Raw genomic sequence first — 26,816 nt, 5'->3', positions numbered from 1 at the left:
CCCGCATCTCCAGCAGCGGGAGCGCGCCCCGCCCTGCAGACAATGCGGGAGCGGCCCGGGGAGGCCTCTGGGTGCGGTAGTTCCCTGGCCATCACCTGATGCCGTGGGCAGGCGCAGCCGGGACTACAGCCCCCGCCAGGCAGCGCGCCCGCAGCGCGGCTGGTGCAATCACACCTTAGCACGCCCCGGGGCCGGGGCAGCGCCGGCTGCCAGAAGGATGGGTTTGCCCGGGACGCTTCCAGAGCACTAGCGCCGGCACTTCTGTCGGGGCCACAGGGCTGCAGCGCTATTCGGATGCAATGGTGGGATCTATTGCTCCCGTGGTGGCATCGCAACGCTGCAAGATCTGTTGTATCCATTGCAATTAAGTTTGCGGGATCTGGACATGAGAGGATCGAGCGTGTACGTGTAACTGTGCCAGCTGTTCGGCGTTTCTCCTGACCGCACCTCCTGCTCGCGTGCATCTGACTAGCGCCCGGTTCCGACTACAAAACACAGCGATCCCCAGCACTGGTATCGTTAGCCTGGCTTTGGGAACCAGCCGAAGGACCATGCATCGGTTTGTGCTGGTTGCCAGGCAAGCTGCGGCGCGGCTGTGCGGGCCGGGGGGCTGCCGGGGCGGAAGGACGGACATGGCTCTGCGCTGCGCCGCTTCGCTGGCGGCCGGCCGGCAGCCGCGGGGTCCCCGCCGCGAGGGGACGGTGCGCTGGAGCAGCGCTGCCAAGGCCTCCGCCGTCAAGATCAACGAGAAGGCGAGCAGGGAGAAGATCCTGACGCTGGAGTCCATGAACCCGCAAGTGAAGGCGGTGGAATACGCGGTGCGCGGCCCCATCGTTCTGAAAGCCGGGGAGATCGAGAAGGAGCTGCGGAAGGTGAGGCAGGGGCGGCGGGGCGGGGCAGGGCAGGGCAGGGCTGGGCGCGCTCCCCGCACCGCACCGGCTCTGCCCCGGCCGCTCCGCCGCCGCTCCCGGCTGGGATGGATGTCGCGGGGCTCGGCGGGGACGTGACACCCGGCGGGGCTGAGACGTGACCCCGTGGAAGCCTCGGGAAAGCGAGAGGCAGCCCGAGTGCCGCTGCAGTACCAAGTTAAAAACTCTGGCGGCACAGCAGCCTCTCCCATCCCTGTGCCGCCCCGGGCCGTGGCCGGACGCGCTCTGCGCCTCCCGCCCCGGCCCCGCGCCCCTTCCCACGGGAGGGGCAGAGCACGGAACAAAGGAGCCCGCGGGCCGGCTACTGTTTATCTGCTGTCACTGCCTGCCCAGGGCAGATACGGGACACCCCCATAAAGCACTGTTTACATTTCTCCGGCCACTTTGACCCTTTGCTGCAATCCCGTGTCCTTTGTGTTATACAAGGGGGTGAGTGACCAGCTTTCGTCATACTGATAGGGCGTTTCAGTGTTGATGAGGATTTTGGCGATCCTGCCTCGGCCGGGGCAGGGGGCTCCGCGCTCCTGCCAGGTGAGCTGGCCCGGCTCTCCCCGGCACTGCTCGGCAGCCTCACCCACCGCTGCTCGGGGTCCGCCGAGGAGATACCGATAATGGGCTCCCTTTTTTTAGTTGCAGAAATTGAGGTGCCTGAGGACAAACCTGCAGAGCACAAACACTCAGTAATGCTGCCCAAAGTTGTAGGTGGTTGGTACTGTTTGGAGGATCAGATAATAAAACAGATCCTAAGAGTCTGGGCCAGTATGTGCTAAACAGAGCACCCAAATCAGTCAATGCTTATATTTTGTTCTTCACATTTCTTTCTTATTCCTTGAGTATTGAATAAATGATTAAAAAAAAAAAACAACAAACAAACCCTTACCAATACAAACATGGCTTTTTGCTCCTACTGTTCAAACCACAGCTTCTCATCACAAGGACTCACTTATTTTTGTTTTGAATAAAGCATTTGACAAGTAGTTTTTCTACAATTTTAGATATGATTCCCTTCTGTCACTGCTTTAGAGAGTCTTTCTAATATCTTATTACAGCTATTGCAAGACCATTTTCATTAGTTCATATAAAGTGCTTTGAACAAAAAAGTGCTATAGCAATTATAACCATAAGAGATTAATTCTCTGGTCTTCATGTTACTTGATTCCCCTTGTTTTAGAGGATGAAGCATGTTTTTAGTTCACTGTAGTATATGCATCAACTATTTATGTCTAGCTCAATAATTATTACAAGACCTTATTTTTTTTAGAATTTCACTTTAAGACTTCAGAGAGGTGATGGACAATTAATTTTGGAACATCTGTTTTGATTTTTGCCTTAAAACTTGTTTATAAAGGTGTCATAGTGTTTATGCAACTAGGTTCCCTTGTGGATGCATTTTCCAGAGTATAAAATCTTCCAGTGTTCTCACTAAGTATGTTTGTTTTCAAGTTAACATCACAGAGCAGGAGATATTACTTGGCAAAACAAATATGAAAGGCCCTTCATGAACTCCTCCCAGCTCCCCTACTTACTCCAGTTACCAGATGAATCACTGGCAGAGATAATAATTTACTGTCCACTTTTGAAAAAATATAACAGAAAATCATTGTCAATTGTTTTATTAAAAGATTCTTATGTCAGTTTTGTGTTGTTACTACTTATGTGGCATTTTCCATTTAATTTTTTTTTTCCTGGAACCTGTCTCATGAAATAATGTTTGCCATTGATAATGGCTACCTGCATTCCTAGAGGTGACTATGCTTTAACACAAGTAAAGCAAACAAACCTCCCAGCTGGCAGGAAAAGAGGACAAAATTGTTGCAAAAGTTGAGACAGTGTATCTGCAGAGAACACTAATCAACTAAAGTAGAAATACTTTACTTGCTTCCACATTTCTCAAGTTACTAATTCCTCTTTGCTTTTCCAATAAAAATGCTGTTACTCATTCTCTTGTTTAGTCAAGCTGTCTGCTAAAGCATACAGTGTTGAGTAATACCTAGGTTCCTTATAAGTGAAATATTATAGGTTATCTAATTGTCTATTTTTATGTGTATGTGTGTCTGAAATTTAATTCTGTGTGCTCACACGTCAATGCCACTTCTTTGTTTCCTTTTAATTAAGTTGTTCAACTTTTTTTATCCCTCTCAGTCTTAGCTCACAGTTAGGCCAAGCACTGCCAGCAGAATTAATGCTGCTGGATAAAGGGAAGAGGCTGAAGTGGTTGACAGAGGAAAGAGATGCCCTACAGCATCTTTAGATCCACAGCCACTCCTCACTACAAGAATTGCCCCATAACAACTCTACATCTGATGGGGAAGGAGCTTTGCACAGGAAGGAGAGCACAGGCTCCCCACTATGAGCTGGAAGCACTGCAGTGGCTGGGGGTAACAAGAACAGGCAGGGGTGAAGCAATGGCAGTAAATCTGCATTTATCCTGTTCTGCCCAGATGCCTTTAGGTAATTTGTTTCTAAACTAGAAGCACCCTGACTGCAGTCATTGTCTAATCAGATTCCATAGAGGCTCCCCTGTTTAAACTTGGTTCCATTTGGTTACTCTTCATACTTGTGTAACTCTACAGCTGTTATGGAGACTATAAAACAGCTACTTGAAGCTATTTGCACAGTGTAAGCTTTCATCTTCCTTGAGGTTTGTTCTGCTGTCTCAGATCCCAAAGAGCAGTTCCTCTGTTATTTTCTCTGACACTTGCTGCTTCTCTATATTCACTGCAAATGATCACAGCAGGAGCTGTAACTCCACAGTGCACACAGAAATAAGGACTAAAAAGTTACTCAAGAAGTCTCTGACTGTATAACTGAAGGGATATTCCTTAAAAAAAATAAATAAAAGTAAGGCATTAGTTTTAGCTCGCGTGCCTGGGACTCAGCCAATGTAAGTGACAAGTAAAATACTCAATCAAAGCAGATTAAGATTGATTGCCCAATACAGGTGGGGCCTGCTGTACCTGGGTTTCACAAGTTTTGTTGGCTTGTGACCTGTATTCATTTAGGTGGAAAATCAGAGGTTTGATCTACATTTAGTCTTTCAAGATGGAAATCTTCGTGCAAAATCAGTGATTGAATTACTTTCCTGAACCCTTTTTTCATAATTTTGAAACTGTGTCATATTTCAAAAGTGAAAACCCTTTTTATCTTCCTCTTTGCTTTTGGTAGCAATCAGCTGATTCTGGCTTACTCAGATGACAGAAATAACTGATTCCAACCATTTTACTTGGTGTTTCTGGCAACTTTTTAAAGCAAGCTAGAGCACAGGCATATTTTAATAAACAATTACACTCAAAATAGAACTCAATCAAATAAGACTTTTTTTTCTATCCCCTTTGTGTAGACTTGCTAACAGATGGTCACGGTATCAAGTATTGACTTTAATTACATTTCAGACTAGAAAATTGCTCCTGAATACAAATTCAATGCAAGAACAATGCAATCTCTGAGCAGAGCTCTTCTCATTACCTAATCAGTAAAAACAAACTAACATAAAACTTAATCCAGGCAGACATATACCTGATTTGTTGCCTTGCATTCATGCTAATTTTAACTGATCTTGTTATGGAAAATCCTTTCATATCTGTTACTCTGACATTTCACTTATATTCTCCTTTTCTCCCTAGCTCCTGATTGGGTTTTACATAATGTCAAGTTCTGTGTTGGGTTAAATTGCCTTAAATCTCCTTGCAAAGTGTGTGCATGCTAAACAGCATTTCAGGATCCACAAGTCAGCTCAGGTAACATTGGAAGCAGTGCCTGGCTCAGTGTAAAGCACACAAGGTCCTTCCAAACTTTCAAGCTACTGAAAGAAAAATTGTAGGGTGGAAAGGGGGAGAGGGATGGTGTGCAGGGGTGTATTGGTAGTATGTAGAAGTTCCTTCAGATAGCACACATGGGTAGCACACACATCCCAACCCTGGGCCTGGAGCCATGGGCCTTCAGTGGCATTATACAGTTTCTGTACACTGAAGCCCCTATTTTTCTTTTACCTTACAGTGGAAGGGTTGTACATTCATCCTCTGTGCCCACGCTTTTCATTTGCATAACTATTGCAAATGGGTTCCTGTTTCATGTTTATTCAAGCCACTTGTTCACTCCCTACATTGCTATTTAGACAGTAAAACTACCAAAATCCTTCTACTTTGGTAGCTGAAATCTCAGGCAGCTTCTGCTAAAGCTTTGGTTTGGTAAAGTTTTGGTTAAAATACTATAGAACTTTTTTTTTTTTTTCCTCACTAATTCATCAGGCTTTTAAATTTAATAGAAAAAAATTGACTTAGAATCCAGCCTTAATAGAAAAAAATCTGACTTAGAATCCAGCCTTAATTGTAAATGTGAGTTGACTGTGTCTCTGGGAGTTTTAGAAAGATAAAACACAATTTAGACAATGACACGCAGAAATATAATTTAACATGCCAAGAAAAAGATACAAGATTGACTGGTACACCCAGTAATGAAAGATGTTAAGCTTAAATTACCATCCTATAATTTTCTGCTTTGAATACGTGACTGTGTGCACACGAAGAAAGTATCTTCCAGGCAAGAGCATCTGACCTCATTAAGACAGAACTGTTGTTCCTCAGTTGTCTGTACATGTTGCATACATAAGTGAATCTGTAGTAAAACCCATGGCTTTTAAGAGGGCAAAAACTACTGCAGATTAAGGTGAAAGAAAATTGGTTTCAAGAGCACAATTATCAGAATCATGTGTTCAGAAGCTTACAACCCACAGAATCCAGGTTTTTTAATATTTTCTGGTTGAATACATTAGCAAAATTTATTCTAAAATAGACCTTTTCCAATAACTCTTCAAGTTAAGAGGATCTTAATGTCTAATCACTTTCTAATGAGCATTATTTTAATTCTGTCATTTAATTCTGTTATGAAATCTAGTGCTTTATCTATATAGGCAAAAATTCTGAATGCAAATCCACTTTGATCAATGTGTCAGGCAAAAGTAACTTGAGGACAAGTTCTTTTCTGTAATCTCTGAATCAGATCTGCCAATTGATGGTCAGCCCCACCGATTTGCTCATGTGATATGAGGGGGCATGCAAGTCATCACTGCTCTTTTAAGTCAAAATTCTGAATTTGCCTTCTCCTTCCTCCCCAAAACAGCTCATGTCAGCTTGAATTACACAAGCATAATACAAAGTCAAAGCCTTACTCCATGGTAAGCAGGTCAGATTTATTTTTCTGCTGTGAGCTTTTTTAATAAAAAGATTGGAATGCTAATTCAGGTCTTCAGGTCCCTATTAGTTAGGGGCCTCTGGGCAGTGCTTTCTTGGCCTCTTGAGAGAAGGAGAGAAAAAAGCAAGCAAGCAACTTGGCTGCTACAGCATAGATCTCAGCTGTGCTGAAATGTTTGGGTTTGCCAGCTCTGATTGTACAGCTTGTTTGTGCAAGTCACAGCAAAAGCAGTCTCAAGGAAATAGTACAGTGTTTCATAGGGTGATGTTATTGCCTGATAATCAAGAGGAGGCACTGAGCAGTGGTGATGAAAATGAAACAATTGGGAGCAGCCAGGAGCAGGCAAATTCTGAAATTCAGAAATAGCTGTAATACCAAGGCTCTCTCCTGGGATTAAAAGTAGCTCACATTTTTGTGGCCTCCTCAGGGGAAGTATTTTCAATTCTTTCCTATTGTCATTACCAAATCCACACATGCTCTCTCCAGACCGATGGTTTGCCTTTGAAATTTGCTGAATATTTAACAAAGACAGTGTCAGGTCAGTTTGCACCCTTCTTTACTCTTTCTGGGCACAGTGGTATTTTGCAGTTTGCCAGCATTGTCAGATGGTACCTTTGCAGGTACACTAAAACCCCTAAGAGATAAAGCAGCTCCTGGCAAGCCATTGCCCTCACACTAGTTCTTTGGGGTGTTGTATGTTCTGGCATCACACTGCTTTTTTGATCAAGTAATTCTTCCTGACTTCTTGCATTATGACTCTCTCTTTGAGGGACAGCTCATCATTTCATACTGTTCTCCTTTCCTGATGGGTTTCCTGAGGCTCTGGGAATATTTAGAGGAAGAGGAAACTTCCCCAAACCTGGTTAACTGCATAAGGTTTATATCGACCTTGCACCAATGTATTCTAGTTCATGTATAAAAATCCCTTCTCCCACCTTTGTGTGATATTTAGATACAATTGTTAGAATAATTGTGTCTGCCTTGTTTCAGGTCTCATCAGGTTTCTTAAAAGATGCATTTCCTCTAAAAAGAGCAGAGAGACAGAAGTAACTGTTGAAGGAAGTAACTTCCAAAGAGCATATTCCAAATCCTGGAAGATTCTTTTATTCCATTAAAATCCCCTCATTATCTAGAAGATAGCTACTAAAAGTACACGTTTTTATATTTTCTCTTTTAATGTGGAAGTGAAAGATGGCTTCTACAGCTTTAAAAAAGGGCTGCTGTCATGAATGTGTTTGCTAGCACTGTCAGGAGAGTGGCAGGAGCCTGGCCTTGCTCCGAGCTGCAGCTGATTCACGCTGTGAGCACAGTGTGAGGCGCCGCCAGAGGCAGGAGCTGGAGCAGAGCTTGTTTGGTAGGGCTGGCCATGGCTGTGCCCTTGATGTGGTTTGTACCCTCTTCACAAAGCAGGAGAACCAATCTGGAACTCACTGCTCACGAGTTTGTTATTAGAGCTCCTGTTATGCAAGCTTCCCTTTTGCAAAGCTCTGCCTGTTCAGTCCAGCCAGGCTGCCTCTGGAGCACACCTTGCAAGCCTGCCTTGCACCCAGGGAGAGGGGGGATGAGACACAGCCAGGGGTGGTGGGGGATCCCTAGAGGAGAGCAAAACAACTCCAGTGGCCCAGTTCCTGCTGCCCCGTGTGTTCCTTGGCCTGCAGGGACATAACTTGTCTCAACTCAGGTGTGTTGCTGACATGGTTAAAGACTGCTCAGCCTTCTGCAGTGAAATAAATCTATGACCTGTTGCAGCCCTTTTCCTGCTGCTCTCTAATTTAATGTTGAGGTTATCAACATCACATTCACATTTCCTCCTTTCATACAGATCTTTCCACAGACATTCCAAAAAATATTTGGCACAACCCTCCCCTTCTGTACCCATATCCATCACCATAGGAGAAACCTTGACACAAGTAGCCATGACTGATGCTGCTCTGAAGGGTCTGAGCAGAATTCTGCCTTGAACCCATCTGCAGAGTCACAGACTTCTCTTGCTGCCAGCTTCTGATATCCCTGCTTTGAGACTTTCACCCATTAACATTCAGCACTTGTTCTTGCTTGTTGTTTTCTGTTCCTTCTTTTTGAAATGGTAAGATGAAACTTTTGGTTCTAAAGAACTTTTCTAGATTTTTTTTTAAGAACTTGTTTAGAACTTTTTGTTCTAAACTAAATCTGAACAACTTCTGATACTTCTTTTTTTTTTCCCCACAGAGACTGAAAATCAAGTAATAGAAAAATACTAAGTGGCCATAGCAATTTTTGTATAGATTTCACTAGAACATACAGCAAGTCTCATGAAGACAGTTCTAAACTGCTGATATTAACTCGTTGTCAGGGGAGGAAAAGGCTCCAGTTATTTAAAAGCATTTCTCTTTTGAAAGACAAAAAATACAATAGCTCTTGTAGCTGAGACCAAGAAACACAAATTAGTCAAGAGAACCATGGGACTTTAAGTCCATGTTGGAATTGTGTGTACTAGACAGAAAACACAGCATTCCTTCTCTAACAAGTTTTTATGGTGAGAGAACTATTGTGTATGGTTTGCTATTTGCTCCAGATTCATCATTTGAGAAGCAAAGGGAGTGTGGGGTTTGGGGAGAAGGTGATGATTCTATAATTTCAGTGATGGCAAAAAACATTGAGTTTGGTCCCAGTAAAGATACAAATGGCATCAATGCTAATAAGCTACAACATTATTTAGATAAACCTGACATAGGCACCAAAAAGGTCTGTTACCTTTGATTTAAAAACTGTACCAGTATAAAAACTCCAAAAGTACATTATGAAATGCCAGGTATCTTTCAGCATTTCACCAACCAAAGAAGCAGCTATTTTTTATTGCAGAATACAATAGTAATTGTGAGCAAAAAAATCTTATTAGTCTAGTATAAGGTATTTCTATTCTTAGAGACTTGGTTTGTTTTGGTTTTAATCTGAAAAAATTGACCATTTTCAATTAGGATCATGTAGGTCCAATTGTCTGGTCTTAATGCCATTTCCATTTCTAAGTACATATTTAATTTTAAAAGAAAAAAAAACAAACCCAAAGGCTCTCAGATGTATGATGGACTGGATCCATCCAGTGGGGTACTGGAGATTGTGCAGCCTTAAACCTCCAGATCTTGGCATACCTGGGAATCTGTATCCCTGCTGACTACCTGTATTATTGTTATTTGCACATCTGGCTTCTGGTCTGTCTTTGAAGTTCAACACCATAGTCCATGGTGAAAAAGAAAAATTAGTTAAGGCTTGCCAGCCACATATTCTATCCAAATCCAGTAATTTGCTGTAAATACATGGGTCAGCAAGAGGCTGAGTCCATACCCAGAGCAAGTTGTTATAGGTAATTTTCTACAGAAAATTAATCAGTCTGATTTTGCAGATCCTTAGTCCACATGACAATTCTGTCATTGTTAGGATGCCTCCCTACTTTCTCTGAAATATACATTAGAACAACTCTAAATTTATTATTGCCTCTCTCACTTACTTGTCTTGTAATGTTGGCCTTTACTTTCAGTTAATCTTTATTTAAACCACTGATGGTTTTTTCAACCACGTCAGTTCCTTGCCTTTTTTATGCCCTTATTTTATTTTGCTTCTTTAAGAGCTGTGATTGTTAATCAACATTCATTAACTTCTTTCCCTGTGTTCTCATGATGGATTCAGTTTCTCACAGGAAAAATGGCTGGCTGTTCAGATTCTGGAGACTCAGAAGCTTTTAAATATTCATGGTGATTATTTAGCACTTTTGCTGTTTATGAGCCTCACTATGATACATTTTGTGAAACATTTCTACATGGAAAAGTGGGGTCATCATATAAGGAATATTTAATCTAAGTATAAAATAAATAAGAAGTATCTTTACTGTTTTTTACTCTAAAAGAACTAAAGGTCTTTTGTGGTTTCTCAAATATCCTCAAGCCTTTTTTGCTTCTTGTCTGATCCATCCCTCCCTCAGCAACTTTCAAAGAAGTTGCTCTAATACCAACAATTCAAAATGCCTTTTTTCCATCTTTTCTACTTCAATATGTAGTTTCCAGCCAAGTCAGTCTCTTACTTGCAGATAGCAGAAAAATAAAAGCCAGCCTATCATTAAAAATGTGTCACAGTCAACACAATTTCTGTAAACCATTTAAGATTCCTGGCAGTATTGTATAAGAAATGCATTAAACTTTACATTAAACACTGTAGCTGTTCTGAGATGGGGCACTCTTTAGTTACAGCCACATGACAGATACTAAAAGAGAATCTTCTACTTCAGCCCTAACAAAACATTCTGAATGATCCCTTTCTAGGGAATCAAAAAACCTTTTACTGAAGTGATTAAAGCCAACATTGGAGATGCACATGCAATGGGACAGAGACCAATCACCTTCCTCCGGCAGGTAAGACTACTATAAAATATTATTATTCATTTTTATTAGAACTCCTTAAAGCTGTCTGATATAGGTATTAGTATGAATGATTCCCTAGATGCAATTACTTCTGTAAAGTATTAAAATGTTCATTTTTGAGCAAAGTCCCATTGCTTGCTGATTGTCCTCTTTTAACACAGTAGCTTTCCTTAGTTTCCATATCATTCCCCACCCATACTTTTTCCTGCCAGTTCTGTGTTATCAGTCAGCACATTCATTGTCAATAATGTTCTTCAAAAAAGGAAGTGGTTCTCTTTAAAGAAAAAAGCAAAAGCCTTTCTTCATCTGAGAGAATATTTTGAAATCTGCACGTAGCTGGGTTCAACTACTTGTACTTTGCCTCATTTTGCACATTTTACCTATGGGCAAACTAATTGGTGGGTTAACTTTCAGGAAAGATTACAACAAAATTCATATTTGTATATTATTCCTAAAACACAAATAAGGTTAAAATTAGTATTATCTCATTTACTGAGCATCCCTCACACTCTCATGTAAAATCCATCTATAATAATGTAAATTCAGAGAAAAGCCTTATCAAACTAAGGGTCCAGGAGATGAGATTATAAAATCGAGCTATGCAGCAAACTAAGGAAACCTGAGCTGCTTTAAATTATTCAAATGTATTACATGTTATTCCAATGTTGTTAAATAAAAAGGGAAATCCTTTCTCCCCATGACTGTGTGCACACATGGATTAATTCATACTCATTGTCCCACAAGATGAGAGCAGCTTATCCATATTACACCATGTAACCATGAAAATGAGAGAGACTGGAATAAGTTAAGGTGATCTCAAGAGAGACCTCTCAATTCTTTGTGTCTTACATTTCTTCATTAACTTTAATCTGCTGGGTTGTGTTTCTACTTTTACTATGTTCTATAAATATTTACCATGAATTCAAATCAGTAAGAACTAGAAGCTTTTTGGGGAAGAATTATTAGAACATGCCACCACGACTTCAAAATTTGATTGTATTTCTCAGTTCTGCTTCGTATTTAAAGTCTTGATTTCTTGTCAGTAAAAGAGTGGAGGATAGAGCTGCTTGGAGACAACATAGGAGTAAATAACTGTGCTTTACTGTGTTTGCACTATGCTTAGCTCACCTGGAATCTTCACTGTCTGTAATACAAAGAGTTAATAATTCTAGAACTGTTTTTATCAGCTTAACTTGGAACCTGATAAGATTTTTTTCTCTTCTGTGAGCACAACCCTTAAAAAAAACAACAGCAAACTCTTTGTCAATAACCTGTTTTAAATTAGCCAGTATTTATGATCTTCATTTCCAAGGGAAGTTAACCAAATATCATCAACTTAAAATACCCATTGAAAAGTGGCCAATTGACATTTTCTTGGCACTGCAGGTGGTGGCCCTGTGTACATACCCAAACCTGTTGGACAGCCCCAGCTTTCCAGAAGATGCCAAAAAGCGTGCCAGGCGGATCTTGCAGGGCTGTGGAGGAAACAGCTTAGGTAAGGCTCTGCTCCAGGTGCTCCTGTTGCTGTTAGAGACAACAAAGGTGGTTTCAATATCAGCTGATGGGGGCAGGTTTGCAGTGTCACCTGCAGGTGGTGACCAATGGTGCAATTTTTTGGCAGGACTTGTCACAGAGGAGAAGGTGGGGGTTATACATCTGTGGGGCCCTTGCCACAATGACATCCAGGCATAACTAAATGGAATGCTAGATTTTTTTGTATCAGAAAAGTAGTAGAGAATACTAATGAGCCTCTGCACTCTTGGTATGACATATCTTAATCTGGGGCTCTGTGTCTCCTGCTAAGACTGAGTGGAGAGTTTTACAGTTTTACCTTCTCCAGTTGTTTCTCTGCCAAGGAGTCCACTCTCTCTATAATGCTGGTGTCAACAGATAATATATGTCCATCTCAGCTGATCCAGTGCACACTCCTGGATCTTAATTTTGAACCATCAGTTCAAGTATGTTTGTTGGGATATCAGAAACTCAGGTACCAAGATGATGATCCTCTGCAAAATGAAAGCTACAGTGCTGAAAGATGGTAATCTTTTACCTAACTAAGATCGTTTAAACTGAAGGTGCCAAAGGTGTAAAATTTCTCCAAGGTGGAATAACTCTTGAAAGAATTACAGATCTCTGTACTTCAACCACTGTTCCTACAAGAGGACACATCATATCCACTTAAGTATAGACTTCACATATTCAGTAGAAAGGAAATGGAAGACACAATTTCTTTTTCATTTAGTGATTGTGCTGCCTACCTGTACCTGGAAATGCCACAAGAATTTCTACTCTGTAGATATTGCTGCAGCTGCTGGGTGCAGCAAAGAATCTGGCACACTTATTTTCTTTCAAGTAGGCAAACAGTGACATTTCAGAGGACTTATTAGAGTAATTGGCATATTTCTTAATCTTTGTGATTGCAGTGCCTATTTGCAATAGTACGTTTTGATAGTAGGTACTGTGAAATTAATAAAATAAACAAAACATAATAAAATAAACAAAACATAAACAGTGATTGCATTAGCAGTATTTCAAGCTTGGACTATTCCTAACCACACAGCCTAATACAGAATGTATTTTATCTTCAACTTCTTTGTATAGGTTTATCTTTTAATGTAGACCATTAAAAATACATTTATCAAAACTGAAGTTTTTAAAAAAGAAGTTCCTTTAGCCTAATGAATCCCTTTCCTGTCTTACTTTGGAACAATAAATCCACATAGTACTGTTGCCACACAGGAGTTACTAGGGATACATTTGTATTTTGATTCAGTCTTTCTTTGTAGTGATTCTCAGATTCAGGGACATGGAAGGAGTTCTCAGAATGATTAGTCTTGACCCTTGGTGCTCCCTTCCCCCTAAGGGCATGGTGGCGTGGGACACCACAGCCCCAGGCTGGAGTAAAGTGCAAGGAATTCAGCCTTGCATAATGTTTCAGAAATATGTTCCTATTTTTCAGAAGATCACGCATTTCCCATGATTTCTGTTAGCTCTGTAGATTCTGAGGAAGTAGGCCTGAAACAGTTGCAAATGATGTTAATTCTGAACACACCCTGTTAATTTCAGTGGATAATTGAGGTTCTGTAAGTAACTGGAGTCTAAATGTTTTTTAATCTTGAAATTATTTATGCCAAGAACAACTGTTCCTCTAAATTCCTGACAACTAAAACCACTGCAGACCTTCCTGATGTGCTGTGCTGTTTTCTGCCTCCTCTCCACCCTCTTTATCTCCAATACTGTGTATCAGCCCCTTCTTTTGCCTCTGGAGCTCATCAGCATCTGTCATCCCAAAACTCACAGTCAGAGAAACAGGGATGTGCAGCTGAGTAGAAGTCACCCCTGTCACTTTGTTAGTAGTCTGACAACTTACTGCTGTTGTCTTCGTGGCTGAGAAGGAGAAATTGCCTTTCTTGTGAAAAAACACAAAGATGAAATACTGGCCCCACTGTGTAGTGTTCAAAACCTTATTTTTCAGCAAATTTGTCAATCTAACACAAAGGTGAAATCACTACATGTGGTCAAAGTCATTTGAAGTGTCACACCGATATCTATACCAGACTATTTAAATTTATTAATTGTAAAGTTAATGTGAATGTATTTTCCTCTGGGAATCAACTACAGTACCCTCACTTCCAATGAACATTCATTTGGCAAAATCCTACTAGTGGTTTTGAGTCTCACTGTTCCCAGGCCATGTTTGAAGGCTCAGATGTGTCCTTAACTTCTCCTGTGTCCAAACACTCTGGGATTCTACTGACACCACTTAATTTGCACGTGGGATAACTGGCATATATTTCTAGGCATTTGAGACATCTCTCCTATATACAAAAATACATAATATATGCAGCTTTTTGGGTTGAGTTTATTTATTTGCATCCCAGAGTGCAAACACAGGTTCTAGTCAAAGCTATCAACTGAGTACAATTAAGTGTAGAAGTACAGTACAATTAAATGTTCTGTATATCCTCAGAGTGGTAGGACCCAGCACCCAATGGAGACAAGACAGTGACAACTTAGGTTTGTTCTCCTTTTGGCTGTGGTGAAAGACCTGTGTACACACCCAATATAGTCCTGCAGAAGTAAATGTTTAGGACATCAGGGGACTTGGTGCCCTGAATCACCATTTTGTCCCATGCAATTGTGCAGTACTTGCAAAGGTTCTTTGTCTTTTTAAATCATGCTCTCACATAATTCCTACCAGGCAGACTAGCAGATAGCTGAGTGATAAGAGTTAAGTCAGGCATAATTATTCCACTCCACCCAACAAGCAAAGAAGATTCTGCAGCTTCCTGACAGTGTTCTAAAATAGATGTACACCTGTCACTTCTTTGTCCATCAGTCTTAGGCTTCATAGCTTGAATTCATTCCTCACCTTGACCTAGGCTTATTTTTTCTCTTTATCTGCTGCACATTCTCAGCAGTGATGCACTCAGGCATCTAATATCTCATTTTATTTACGATTGTTTAGGATTTTTTTTGTTTCAGACTGTGGGAGAAAATGGTATGTTATTTTCCTGTTGCAAATAACAGGAAATCCTTATATTTATCATGGACTAAAAGAAGTTACTTTCCTTTCTATTGCACATTCCACCTCTGTTCCTTGTTCCCATTACTTAAACAGGAGTTGGTTTATGTTCAGGAGTGCTTCCATCACAAAGAAAGCAACTGAAAGATAGTAAAAATGGAATTGCTGTCCCAGTTTGCAGATTGGGCTTGAAATCATGCTTTATACCCATCCAGTATGTTATTTTTATATCTTAGTGATACTTATTGTATTTTTCTACTTCTAAATTAATTCTTTTTCTTTATGAACAAACCATCTCCCTTTCCTCCTCCGTGGTGAAAAAAACAAACCTGTCCTGGGGATCCATATAAACATGGCTCATGTATACAAATACTAGCTCAGGAGTTCTGCTAGCAAACAGAAAATCTGATGTACATTGCACCCCATTCTCATCTCATTCTGTATTTTTCACAGGATCCTACACTGCCAGTCAAGGTATAAATTGCATCCGTGAAGATGTTGCTTCATACATTGAAAGAAGAGATGGAGGGGTTCCTGCAGATCCAGATAACATTTACCTCACCACTGGGGCAAGCGATGGCATTTCTGTAAGTGTTAAAATGAAACTGTCCCTTCTTGGTACAAACTGTAGCCTGTCAGTTACCTCTGCAAATACAGATCCCTTTTGAACCTCTGGTCTCACAAAGTCCTGTGAGTTTGGTCTGGCAGATACTGCAGCCACATTTAATGGATGTCCAGTACTGTGAACAAACCAGTGAAGTCCCTCTGTGAATGTCAGGAGACAGCTTAGAAGCAAATGCAAAGTCTCTTAGTATACATTAAATTGCACCTTTCTGTAAAGGTAATATTAAATGAACTACAGGTGTCTAAATATAAATTTAGAAGATTCTGTGAATTCAGACTAAGTAATGGTTGTTCTCAGTAATTAAGACACATAAACACTGAAGATTAAAGGGTATCAGTCAGTGGCAGAGGGAAGAGGGAATGACCTCAGAGGTGAGAAGTCTCAGCTCTTCTTTCAAGTAAACACTGCTAGTGCAGATCAATGCCACTGAAAATCCCCAAAATTTATTTCTGTTTGTGTATTTTAGTTAATTTGAGAAAAACTTCAGGTTTTGTGTTCAGCCAAGATTCAGAGATGGTCCTCTGTTAAGACAGGAATACCAGTCTGTATCATACTGCTCCTTTACACAGACACTTTTACTGATAGTACAGCAGCAGTTTGGCTTTTATGAAGGCAGTGTTGTTGGTGAAGGTGTTTTTTTAAAGGACATCTAGTGGCAGAGCTCAGAATGACAGTGATCCTGCAGGAGCAGCTCTCCAGAGGTCTGCAGTCAATTGGCTTTCCAGAGTTTCTGACACTGGCAGCTTGTCAGAAATGGCAGCGCAGCACATCTAATCTGCACCATGCTGATTTGATTTCACCACTGATGTAAAGTCAGCACTACAACCAGTCTCAATCTCTGGCCCTTCTAAAGATAAAATAACTATTGTTTCACACCTCAGGGGAGTGAGGGTGTTGAGGAGTTTTTAAATATGTATTTGGTCCTGATTATATGTTTTGGATGCTTGGTATTTTTAAACTAGTGGTGGGTACAAAATTATGTTGATTATAAATCATTAGCTTAGCAGCTGAGTATGTGATGAGAGGCACAGAACAGCAGATTTTGTACTAGAACCATAAAGAAACTAAAGGATGCTGCTGCTGAGAGAAAAGATATTTTTGGGTTTAGATGCCAATTACATGCTGATAAGGATGCATGGTTTGATTGCACCTGTATACTTCAGAGTTCTCCTGTGGTTATAAAGACAAGAAATCTCTCTGCTTCCTGCCCCTCATGTGCTGTTTTATTTAATTCACATGTAAAAAGCCTCCACATGACACAGCCATTGTGCACAAGGAAGTTGCCTAAACTGGCCTTAGCACAATCTTTACCTTTCTGCCTGTATCTTCTGTTCATAAGCTACACATGACTTTATTTCCATCCCAAGACATGCAGATTTTGGTCTGTTCTGTTACTTGAAAATGAAAACATAATTGCTCCTAATGTAAAACAGGTTTCTCTGTTCCAAGGGAGAATCTGCACAAGCCTCAGTTCTTGTTTCTGGTTTTATTTATTGGTCTCTTGTGGTTAATGAGATAAAATGAATTGAAGGCAATGAACAAGAACCAGCTAAAGCTTCTTTGCTTATAACAGGGCACAGCAGAAAAATCATGATCTTGATATTCCTGTTTCCAACTTGCCCTCTAGCCTTGTGCTCAGAATGTTTTTCCTAAATTTTGTAGTTGATCAGGCACGGTCTTTGGAAGTTATGACATGAGAGGATTCCATTAAGCTTAGAGCATCCTCACTCAGCCAGTAAAAACTTGAAATAAATAATTCTCTTTGGCTATCTGCTTCTAGGATAGAAATCCACCTTACCACTGCACTTTTTAAGGAAGAAAGCTTAGTAACATATTCCAGAGTATATTATTAATTCTGGTGCATGACTTTTTTCTATTTTTTTAATTCCTATTTTTCCCCAGGCAATTTTAAAGATCCTGATCTCAGGAGGTGGCAAATCCCGAACAGGAGTGATGATTCCTATACCCCAGTATCCCTTATACTCAGCAGCCATCTCTGAACTGGATGCTATCCAGGTGAACTACTATTTGGATGAAGAAAATTGCTGGGCACTAAATGTGAACGAACTTCGCCGTGCCTTGAATGAAGCTAAGGCATACTGCAATCCAAAAGTCCTCTGCATCATCAACCCTGGAAATCCCACAGGTCTGTAGGAATTCTGTTTAATCAAAGGGTTTTAAGACCATTTTATTTCCTTTTTCATTTGTTTGACATTGCAGGCAAGTCCTAAATACAATATTCCAGAGATCAGTGCTCTAAGCAGGACTTTACTTTTAGAAATGAATTTCCAGTATTGTGGAACTCCAGAAAGGAGGGAGCAGATTCACTTCACTGGATCCCATTTGAGGCCACTGCTTCCACTGAGGTTTTCCAGACTTGTGGAATGACTTTCAGTCACTTTTGGTCTTTAGGAAAGATCTCTCCTCTGGCATGGCCTGCAGCCTCTTGGCTTCTGAGGCAATGGCTGTAATAACTCAGAACTCAGTGGCAAGCCTCCCTCAGAATTTAGCTTTTTGAGTAGTTGAGGTTGATTGGTGAGAAGGTAGCTCCCACCAAACCATCATGCATGCGAGCATTTACAATGATTACTATACACAGAAGTCCTTGATTGATGACTATATCTCACACTCCCTTTGCTTGAGATGGACTAAATTACCTTGTGCCATAATTCTTCCAAAAATGCTTCTTTATTTCATACTTAGTGAAATGAATTCTAAAATTCAATAGTTCAATAGGAAGAGGGATATCTTCTTGAAAAGGTGGTAATCTGAGTAGATGTGGGTGAAAAGATTGGTATGTGAACACTCCAGTAACTTTTTCTTGCTTTAAAAATCACACTACAGGACAGGTGCAGAGCAGAAAGTGCATTGAAGATGTGATACACTTTGCTTGGGAAGAGAAGCTTTTTCTTCTGGCTGATGAGGTAACCCAATAATCTGTTCTCTCAAAAGCACAGCTAAGAGTACTCATATGAGGTATAATTTTGTTCCATGTGTGGTATTGGTATTTTTTAAGTACAGGGAACAGACTCTCTGTTATCATATTATGACATGGACAGACATGCAAGATTCTTAATATCAAAGGATTAGTATTACAGTTGGCTTGATCTGGGTTTGAACCCAGAGAGAGAAAGTGTAGGGGACACAAGGAAGAACTTTGCTGGAACAGAGAAACCTATGTGGTGCTCAGACCACTTCAAATGGAAGAAACAGAAAGAAAATCAATTTAAACTGAAGGTTAAATCATACAAAGAAGCTCACTGTTCTAAGGGCCCAGCCTTTAAGTGTGGTCACATCAGATAAAAAGTATCATTACAGTAACTGTTACTTAACAAAGAACCTTGTGTCTTCTAACAGCTTTTAAGTTTTGAGTGTAAGCACTGTTTCTTCAGTTCAGATCTGCCTCTCTAAAAGGCCGTGTTTTATCCTTAGTTGGGGGAACAGAGCACATTAATGTCTTCTGACTGTTCAGGTTTACCAGGACAATGTGTACTCTGAAGGATGCCAGTTTCATTCTTTCAAAAAGATTCTGTATGAGATGGGACCCGAGTACTATAACAATGTTGAGCTGGCCTCTTTTCACTCCACCTCTAAGGGATACATGGGCGAGTAAGTCTGATTTAGTTTTTTTTTATTTCATCTTCCTCATTAATCTGGTTGGACAGCCCTTTCCTATTACTGATCTGAAGGTAATCCACCATAATTAATCCTCTATTAATTTTAACTAAAGACTATTAAGAAAAGGAAAACAAGCACAGAGTAATGGATTAACTCAGTGGTTTTCAAAGTAACAAATAATAAGTATTTATTTCAGACACCTAATGCCTAAGTCCCACAAAGGTGAAATCCTACAGTCCCAATCTGGACCTGTGATAAAGGAAAATTGGCCTCCAACATTCAAGGGAACAGCTCAGTAATCACTGGGATATTACAGATGTTTGGTTGTTTTGGGGAGGAGATGGAAGCAAGTGGTTTTTTTTATTAAATGTATGCTGCTATAGCCCTATGCTCTGGTTCTGAAGATTAAAGATCCATATTGTTAACTTGCCTACCAGGGAAGCTGCATGTTCTGTATGTGATACTAGGACTTAATGACATGTCATGCAGCTCCATCTTAAACCATTATCAGTGTGGCAGCTGTTTCAACAAGCTGTATCTTACCTATTGTGAGATTCTCATCAATTGTCTTTTCACTTCTGCAGTCATTTTCATTGTTTTGTTGTATTTATAGACTTGAGGTTAACCAAACTCTTCTGTTCACTTTGTCACAGATGTGGCTACAGAGGAGGTTACATGGAGGTCATAAACTTGCACCCAGAAATTAAAGGACAGCTCGTTAAGCTGCTTTCTGTTCGCCTTTGTCCTCCAGTCTCAGGACAAGCAGCCATGGATATTGTGGTGAATCCTCCAGTACCTGGAGAAGAGTCTTATGCACAGTTCATAAAGGTCAGCAATAATATGCTTGCTCTTTTGTGCATTTTCCTAACCTATCCTAAATATTGGGAACTCAAATTATGCACAGAGACTCCAAAGAGTTTTATTTCCTTTCTCCTTAGGCAATCTGGTATTAACATCAATTTACAGAACTATGCAGTGTATTGAAAATTAACTCAGTATGACATTTAAAAATACTAGGAAGGCATTATCAATTCAACTTTCTTACTGATAAATTCAACATTTTTCCTGTGTTTAATATGACAAAAGGTTTATTAAATAAGATTTGCTGTTACTAAAATCTAAACAGGAATATAAGTTTAAATAAAGTTATAAAACCGATCTTTTTCTTAATACTGAGTGCCTCTATATACTGAGCAACAGGAAAATCTGTATTGAAGTATACATATAATTTCTCACTTGCAAAAATGAAGCTAAGTCTGAAGCTAAGATATTACATTATCAAGTCTAATCAAAGGTTCAATTAACATGGTCTATAAAAATAGCCAGGAGTGGATGCTGAGGAAAAAGACTATTAGAAGAGAGCACACAGATAGAGAATTCTGCAGGTCATGGTCTGTCACCAAGAATTGTACCCTGCAAAAGCCTTTTAGCAATTTTTAAGAGCACAACTGGAATTTTGAAAATGGTTTGCTCTAATTGCTCAGCAAAGCCCTACCAGTGTTTCATTTGGGGGAGGCCTTTTGAAACATCATCATTTCTCCTGGTGTTTTTATTGCTACTTGAAATGTGTCCAACTGAACACCTTCCTTTTAAACAGGAGAAGGAATCTGTTTTGAACAATCTTGCCAAAAAAGCCAAACTAACAGAAGACATGTTTAACAAGATCCCAGGAGTTCACTGCAACCCCCTTCAAGGAGCTATGTATGCTTTCCCACGGATCTTTATTCCTTCCAAAGCCATTGAGGAGGCAAAGGTCAGTCAGTCATTCTTATCCCAATCCATTTTAACCTCCCCTCACCTGTGCCTGCCACTTCTAATGATGAACTTTCATTCCAGGGATGGAGTACAAAAGCAGTATTTCATGGGCTGGCTATGATTTTAAATATGACATAATCTTTATTTGATGAGAGGAAAACTAAACAGATAATTTCATCCCTGTGCTAAGGCTCCCAGGCTCCCAGTGTCCCCAAGGATGATGGTGTTTAAGTCACACAATTAGCTGGCCCTGTGCACTTCCAAAGTGCTGCCCATGTCTGGGTTAGGGAGACCAGCATGTGTGAGTGGCAGCTTCTGACCCTACCAGAGAAGCCCCATTCACCAGGAATGAGAAAGAGGGCTGGAGGTTTCCTTACAATTTTCACCTTTTTGCCTTTGGGACAGTAACCTATGTTAATAAATGAGAAGTCTTTCTGTTCCTAAGTAGATCTCTGAAACCTAATTTGTAATATTCACTTTGTGAAGGGAATTTTATTAGCACAGCTGAGAACAAAAATAGGGCTGCTTTTCAGCTGCTTATTTGATTAGGTATATAACCTGTACATATTTAAGAACTTTTCATAGTTATTAATCAAGGGACTTCCTAGGCAGCAAATTATTCTGGGGGGAAAAAATAGTAACTGCCAACAGAACTGGAACACACAGTTCTCAAATTAATTTAATCTTATCAAATGTCAGTGCCTTGGATTTTTTCAAGTACAACTTTCAGACTTTTGACAAAAGTTACAAGCAAGTCAAGGGGAATAACAAAATTACCGAAACCCTTTCTTTTGAAGTGAGTTTTTGTGTAAGTTTTTCAGCCCTGTTCCTCCATGAAGTATTGTTATTTAATTCAATGTGAAATGCCCCATTAGCAATTGTTCCTTTAGTAAATTGAATAAGAAACCAATAATGTAGCATAAGATTTCAGGGGAAAAAAGCAATCATGGAATTCTATATATTAGGAATATTTTGACTTCAATAATTCCAAGACATCCATTCCCTTAGGCTCATAAAATGGCACCTGATATGTTCTATTGCATGAAACTTCTGGAAGAGACTGGAATATGTGTTGTACCTGGAAGTGGATTTGGCCAGAGAGAAGGAACCTACCATTTCAGGTACAGTTTCTGTTTCTTTAAAAGCAAATTAGCAGTACTAAGCAAAGTATCATCCCAGTTCTTTCTCTTATAATTAAATACAAGGATTTTTATTTCAGTTTATGTTGTCCCAGTTTCTACTGGGCAGTTTCTGTGGACTGACAGCAAGGTCAAAGACCTGGTCTGCTAGATGAGCTATACAAGTTTTTGTGGTATTTTCACAGCTTGATGGCATAATTCTGTTCTATTTTTACATAGTGGCATTTGAAATGCCTTCTCCAGGAATACAAACAATAGTAATAGTAATAGTTTAGACTTTTAAAATTAAAGTTGGCTCTGGAATTACAAAAATTGCCCTGCATTCTTTGGGGGGGAGGAGGGGGTTAAACTGTGTTTCCATAGGGAGAAACTACATGGAAAATTCAGTATCTTCCCTATAAATCTGCTCCTTAAACACTCTGTATAACTTTACCAAAACATTATGTTGAACTAAATATTCTAATACTAAAACTGTTGCTTTTGCTTCCAATAAACAGAACTTTACTCCAGCCAAACCACTGATAGCTAGAACTTATCAGGGAATTTGGTCTTCCTCAGTCTGAAACAACACAGCAGAGGGTATCTTTAGCCTTGACAGTTCTGCACACAGGCAGCTGAGTCAGATCCTTGGTACACACAACTCCAGGAAAAACCTAGAGTCCATTCCTGCACCAGTGTGGGAAAACCATTCTGTGGGTCTTGCACACAGCCTGGCATCCACACTCCAGGGCATTTTCAGGGGATGCAGAAGGGAAAAAGGGACTAAAGCCTGCAGAATTGGATGTTGCATTGTTTTCATGCTTCTGAACTCAGTTTTCAGTTAAAGAAAAAATATACATTTACTCATAACTGACAAGTCTAAAGCTCAAAAAACTGGGTATAATTTGGCATAACTGCCCAACGGTGGAAACTGAGTTGCAGTTATTTCTTACTGATAATCTTCTACACCACTCAGAAGAAAATAACAGTTCTTGCATTCCTGTTTTCTATCTAACAGAAACAAATTGCTCTAGTTTAATAGTGTAGTTCAATTAAAATAAATATGCAAAAAGAGAGAGAATCATATCAAAACAGATGTTAAGCTTAACATGTTCCTTGCTGTGCCTTGAGATTAATCAAGATATGTGCAAATATGATAGTTTACTTTGTTGTGAAGATTATATGGGTTGGGTTTTTTATTTCTTTAAATATTATTTTTCAGAATCACCATTCTTCCTCCAGTAGAGAAGCTGAAGATCCTACTGGAGAAAGTGAAAGACTTCCACATAAAGTTTCTTGAAAAATATGCATGAAACTACTGTGGCTTTTCCCCCCTCATCCCCTCCCCTTCAAGGCAAATGCAGACAATGAACAATGATGTGCTGAGAATGTGCTGTTTATCTAATTTAACTAAATTCAGAATAGATAGACTCAGATACTGCTACAACTTAATGGACTATTAAAGTTATATCTGGTGTAGAAGGCACTGTTACACCAAGTTTTTTTTAAGGGGAAGAATGTGAAGAAAACGGTGAGAAGAAAGAGTCAGTAAATGTTTTTGTGCCTTGATTGAAAGTTACATTTGTGAACTTTTGACTCAATAGGTTTAGGAAGAGAATTGCTCATTAAAATTACTACTGACATGTGGGTTTTTTTACAAAACAGAAATGCCAAGTTCAATTGTTTAGATAGGAATGTGTTTCCCATCTTAAAATTCTAAGAAACAAAAATCCAAACTCCTACATTATAGGTATTGCTTGGTTTAATTTTTGTTGGTTTTGTTGTTAAGTGTGAAGTGTTCTCCAAACCTGATCAAGAATGTAGGGACAGTGTGCTTATTTAAAAAAATCTTCAGCAGGTGTGTACAGATACCTTTGAAATGTTGCTGAAAAGAAATCCTGCCATCCCAACGTAGCTGGAATATAGTTTTGATCAGAGGAGTGAATGTGGTGTCTGCTTGAACCATATTTTTATGAAACTGAAATATAACAAGGAATACAATCTTCTTCCTGTGCTATTTAACACAAGAGCAAAAGAGCACTGAACACTTCCTGCCATAACAGCTCCAGGAGTCTCCTTTAACCCACATCTTTTATACACAGGGAACAGAGTAAGTTACTGTCTCAAAGCAGATGTGAGCACAGTCAATCCTTTCAAGTAGGGTAAAACACAACCCTTTCAGAGCTGCTCTGTCTGTGGGGAGCATTTGTTTGGAAACATCACACAGCCCCTCTAGCTGGCTAAAATCCAGCTGGAACTTGCAAGGACTGACACGTTGTTACCAGGAGAAATGCTGGGGCTGATTTCTAACGAAGAGGAAGGTATTGAAAGGAAAATGCCTTGCACCAAGCATAAGGATAATGCTAGTACAGCTGACACTTAAATCTTCCACAGTCCTACTTCTGGCTGCACGATCCTGAGTGCTTCTCAAAGCCCAGCTGAACAAGGTGGCTATCTAGGAGTACAGCTCAGTGACTCCACTAATCTCTGCCAGCTTCCCTGCAAAACAAAGGACAGCTTCTGTATCTCTAGAGCTGGAAGCTGGACACCTTCTGCTAGCTCTGATAAAGGAACAGAGCTTTCAGTATTCAGATATGAAAGCACTAGCATTTGTCAGGCTTAGGCTCAGCTTTTGCAGAGTTTATTCATCAAGATTATCACATTCAATGTAGTCATTCATTTTAAGTTATTATTTAGAGGTAAACTCATTTTAATGTCTACTGGCACTTTGTGAGGCTGCTTGTAGCTGGTTCAACACCCTGTGCTAATCCAGCTTACTAAAGCCAAGGGCTAGAGAAACCCCATCCAGATAAAGCTGTGCCAATCTGTCGTGTGAGGAAGGAGAGGTGCTGCCCAGAACTGTCCTTGCCACTGCAGCCCCAGTCTATGACCCAGCATTAGCAGTGAGCTTCTCACAGTTCCTTCCTGAGGCCTGGGAGAAGAATTTATTCCTCTCAGTCACCTGCCAGGGGTCCCAGGTTATGGATGAAGATGGCATGGCTGCTACACAAAGCTGCTGTGGAGGATTGGAGGAAAAAAAATTACATTTTTCTCCTCAGAGCAGTGCACTTCTGGGAGCAGAGCACAGTGAGAACATTTATGCTGCTACCATCCACCGAAAAATACAACCTGTCAGCACTCTCCACTTGGCATCCTTAATATGCACTAATAAAATAAAACCAGAAAGCAAAACCGTGGGAGAAGATCAGAATAATTATGTGAAAATAAGACAAACAGCACTTTCCTACTCTAGGAATGTGTCCAAATCAGATCTGGCTTTGGACTCTTAATGCAGTGTAGATTGAAACTAAGATCTAACAATGGGAGTTAGAATATTTTTTATATTTTTGTAACTACAGCTTTTTCATGGGGTAGTATTTGTAATCTAATAAGTCAATAGATTTTATATTTGCCTTGCATTTGCACCTGATACTTCTGGAAAAAAATGTAAAGGTTTACAAGTTTATAATGATAATTTACAGGTGTGAAAGGCTTTTTGTTTTAAGTCGGGAGAGCAATTCTTACACTTTTGAATCAACATATAATGGCATAAACTGAGTTTTTTCTAAACATTCTATTATGGTGCCTTTTCTGTTTCTGACATTATAAGGGATAACAATTTGTTCTTGATGCATCTCATATGGAAGGGTGGTGATTTCTATTGTCCATCCACAATATTTGTATGTATTGTGATAAGGTTAATGTGCATTTTTGTGGAACAATCCTGTAAACCTAAGACAAAAAGGCTTGTTTTTCATGTCTTTGAAATATTTCATTAATAACAGACAATCCTTCCTTTCAAATGCATGCTTCTAGGTTTGATCTTCCTCCAGGTGCTCCTCATAACAGTACTTCAAATGTATAAGACTTCCAAATAATAAAGCACATGTTAAAAAATGGTAATACTTCTTCATTTCCTATGTCACCTGAGCAACACCAGCTGGATTGTACTGTGATACATTTCATCCCATGTTCAAACCAGTATTTACTAATGTTTAGTGCCCATGTACCAGATTGTTAATTTCTGCATCACTCCAGTTTATGCACTTGACATTTGTCCAACTTATTGCCACCAAACTATTCCCTACCAGTGCAAAACTGTAAATAGAGATGGTCTTAGGCAAGTTTATGCTCATAATTAATCCTATAATGTAAGGAGTTGTAGCCAGGAGTCAAGCAACCCAGAATTTTTTCTTCAGAGAGAGATCAGCCAGGCAGCTGAGGCTGATCAACTGTGTCCTGACAGCTTTGGTGAGGGGTTATTTTTGGTGTTGTCAGTACCCTTTTAAAAAAACTTCATACAGGTATTGTAGGAAATAAAATTTACAGAGTAATTCTATCTTGTCTTTTTGCAGAGACACCTCAGAATTACTTTAGTGGCGTTTGTTTGGTAATTTCAAAGAAAACAAAATTTAGGGAAAGGGAAACTAGTCCTGCATAAATAAACATATATGCATATGCCAGAACCACCAAAAGCAGGATATTTTTTTCTGTATATCAGGATTTTGAGAGTTTTCTGGAACAGAAACACTTACCTGTTTGTCCAGAAAGGTTTTTTTTTTTCCGGGGGGGGGGGGGGGGGTGGGGGTGGGTATTGTAGTATGTGGTTTGTTTTACAAACAAGGACATGGTCTGATACAAAGTGCTTATATTAAGAATTGTCAC

The 26,816-nt window shown here is 39.9% G+C and overlaps 1 protein-coding gene across 1 annotated transcript; it reads left to right on the top strand.

Annotated features, from left to right (window-relative positions):
• Positions 1–41: 41 nt before the first annotated feature.
• Positions 42–25,689, top strand: GPT2 (glutamic--pyruvic transaminase 2). Its single transcript, XM_079316434.1, has 11 exons — positions 42–872; positions 10,412–10,501; positions 11,897–12,005; positions 15,489–15,622; positions 17,563–17,806; positions 18,505–18,584; positions 19,133–19,269; positions 19,932–20,106; positions 20,876–21,031; positions 22,042–22,154; positions 23,374–25,689. Exons 1-11 carry the CDS (start codon positions 552–554, stop codon positions 23,462–23,464), a joined length of 1,650 nt encoding a protein of 549 aa, XP_079172560.1. The 5' UTR covers positions 42–551; the 3' UTR covers positions 23,465–25,689.
• The last annotated feature ends 1,127 nt before the right edge of the window (positions 25,690–26,816 follow it).

This window comes from Erithacus rubecula (genome assembly GCF_903797595.1).
Source record: "Erithacus rubecula genome assembly, chromosome: 12".
NCBI classification, from domain to species: domain Eukaryota; kingdom Metazoa; phylum Chordata; class Aves; order Passeriformes; family Muscicapidae; genus Erithacus; species Erithacus rubecula.
This window is presented reverse-complemented; position numbering and strand designations above follow the sequence as displayed.

Coding starts and splice junctions, on each gene's coding strand:
- GPT2 (XM_079316434.1), top strand. CDS start 552: ATGCATCGGTTTGTGCTGGTTGCCAGGCAAGCTGCGGCGCGGCTGTGC. Junction 10,502..11,896: donor CAATCACCTTCCTCCGGCAG/GTAAGACTACTA, acceptor TTGGCACTGCAG/GTGGTGGCCCTGTGTACATA. Junction 12,006..15,488: donor CTGTGGAGGAAACAGCTTAG/GTAAGGCTCTGC, acceptor TATTTTTCACAG/GATCCTACACTGCCAGTCAA.